The sequence below is a fragment of the Echinops telfairi genome, unplaced genomic scaffold, assembly GCF_000313985.2.
Source record: "Echinops telfairi isolate 266 unplaced genomic scaffold, ASM31398v2 ScPeMD7_7459;HRSCAF=8497, whole genome shotgun sequence".
In the NCBI taxonomy this organism is placed as follows: Eukaryota; Metazoa; Chordata; class Mammalia; order Afrosoricida; family Tenrecidae; genus Echinops; species Echinops telfairi.
The window spans coordinates 6,088,350-6,090,243 of NW_022111359.1; the positions used below are offsets into that span (position 1 = coordinate 6,088,350).

Here is a 1,894-nt window from a genome sequence, read left to right on the forward strand (position 1 = left end):
GCGCCTCACCAAGCACACCAAGTTCGTGCGGGACATGATCCGGGAGGTGTGTGGCTTTGCACCCTACGAGCGAAGGGCCATGGAGCTGCTCAAGGTCTCCAAGGACAAGCGGGCACTTAAGTTCATCAAGAAGCGGGTAGGTGGCTGTCCCTCAGGGACTGGGGTGCCAACCGGGCCCACTGTGGGGGGTGGGAAGCTGAGCTCACCAACCCACTGTGTTCCCAGGTGGGCACACACATCCGGGCTAAGAGGAAGAGAGAGGAGCTAAGCAACGTGCTTGCAGCCATGAGGAAGGCCGCTGCCAAGAAGGACTGAGTGCCATGTCATCGTCACCCCCCCACCCCAATAATAAAGCCTTTCCAGAAACTGGTTGTGTGGTTTGGTGTGCTGTCACCGTGGTAGTCTTTGTCAGGGGAGAGGTGCGGGGGACAGAGGCAGGCAGGCAGGCAGTACTGAAAATGGATTTTAATCATAATTAAATAGTTCCTGTACCCTACTCCATGATTAAGCCATAGTTAGGGGAGCCCCGCGTCTGTCCTGGCCGAGGTGTCCAGGCAGCAGTCACCGCTCCACAGCCAGGGCCTGTGCCCCCTCGCCCAGGAAGGCGATGTCAAAGACCTCGCAGTAGTGCTCTACAAAGTGCACCTCCAGGCCCTCTCGGATGAAGGGTGCCAGGTCGTGGAAGTCCTTCCTGTTTTCGGCTGGCAGCACCATGCACGTCACACCAGCCCGCCTGGCCTGCAGAGGGGGCACACAGCTGTGGGACAGGTCCTGGGAGCCCGGCAGCCACACACAGCCTTCAGAGGAAAGATAGCCCTCCCCTCTCCCCCAACTTGGAAACACATCCAGACTGACACCAGTGGAATCTTCAGATCGCCAGGGCTGTCAGGTGGAATTGGAGGCCTCAGCTAGTCAGCTCCTGCACCAGGCCAGCCCTCTCGCTACGATGCCTCAGTGGCCTTCCAGAGCCAACTCCCCACCCACAGCCCAGCACTTGCCCTCTGAGCTGTCACTACCACCGGGGAGGGAGGGGCAGGCAGGTAGGGTTGGGTGCACTACCCTGGGTCAGCATCCAGTTGTAGGGAAAGGCCACTGTCAGGAGGGGCAGTGGCTGGAGGGTAGGGGGAGGCTGTGGAGTCAGCAAGTGCCAGTCCTTGCCCCACCAGTCCCACCCTTCTGGAAGACCCTGCCTCGCCTTCCAGGTGATCAAAGGGACTCCCCAATGGATAGAAGGCTCTAGAACAGTGGTTCTCAAACTTCCTAATGCCTCGACCCTGGAATACAGTTTCTCATGTGACCTCTCCAACCATGAAATTATTTTTGTTGCTACTTCCTAACTAATTTTGCTAGTTCTGAATCAAGTGACCCCTGTGAAGGGTCGTTCGACTCCCCAAAGAGGTCGTGACGCACAGGTTGAGAACTGCTGCTCTAGAACATTCTCCAGAGTCCCACTGTGGAGGGGCAGTCAGGTCTCCAGGCATCTGAGAGGCCCATGCCCTTGGGCTGAACTGGGTTCCTGCCGGGCCCCAGACTCACGGCAATGGTCTTTTCTTTGATGCCCCCAACGGGCAGGATCTTGCCGGTCAGGGAGACCTCGCCGGTCATGGCCAGGTTCTGTCGCACAGGCTGGCCCATGGCAAGGGAGAGCAGCGCCGTGACGATGGTGCAGCCCGCACTAGGGCCGTCCTTGGGGGTGGCACCCTGGGGGAGGAGCGGGCAGTGAGCAGGGGGCCGCAGGGCACGGGTGGGGGTAGCGGGGTGGAGGTAGGGAGGCACGGACCTCGGGCACATGCAGGTGGATGTGTGAGGTGACCAGGTAGTTGTTGGTGGGGTCTCGCTGCATTAGGAAGGCCCTGGCGAAGGTGTAGGCGATCCGCGCACTCTCCTTCATCAC

The 1,894-nt window shown here is 59.7% G+C and overlaps 2 protein-coding genes across 2 annotated transcripts in view; one reads left to right on the plus strand and one right to left on the minus strand.

The window, feature by feature from the left end:
• The window catches only part of RPL36 (ribosomal protein L36), a 1,610-nt gene extending 1,241 nt beyond the window's left edge, over positions 1–369 (plus strand). Inside the window, exons 3-4 of the mRNA XM_004714252.2 lie at positions 1–136; positions 226–369. Coding sequence (XP_004714309.1) covers positions 1–136; positions 226–315 — 226 coding nt within the window. The 3' untranslated portion in view covers positions 316–369. The remainder of the gene's footprint in view (positions 137–225) is intronic.
• Positions 370–450: 81 nt separating this feature from the next.
• Positions 451–1,894, minus strand: part of LONP1 (lon peptidase 1, mitochondrial) — an 11,591-nt gene continuing 10,147 nt past the window's right edge. The window contains exons 12-14 of the mRNA XM_004714346.2: positions 1,781–1,894; positions 1,537–1,701; positions 451–738 (exon numbers count right to left, since the gene is read on the minus strand). Of these exons, the coding sequence (XP_004714403.1) occupies positions 562–738; positions 1,537–1,701; positions 1,781–1,894 (456 nt within the window). The 3' untranslated portion in view covers positions 451–561. The remainder of the gene's footprint in view (positions 739–1,536; positions 1,702–1,780) is intronic.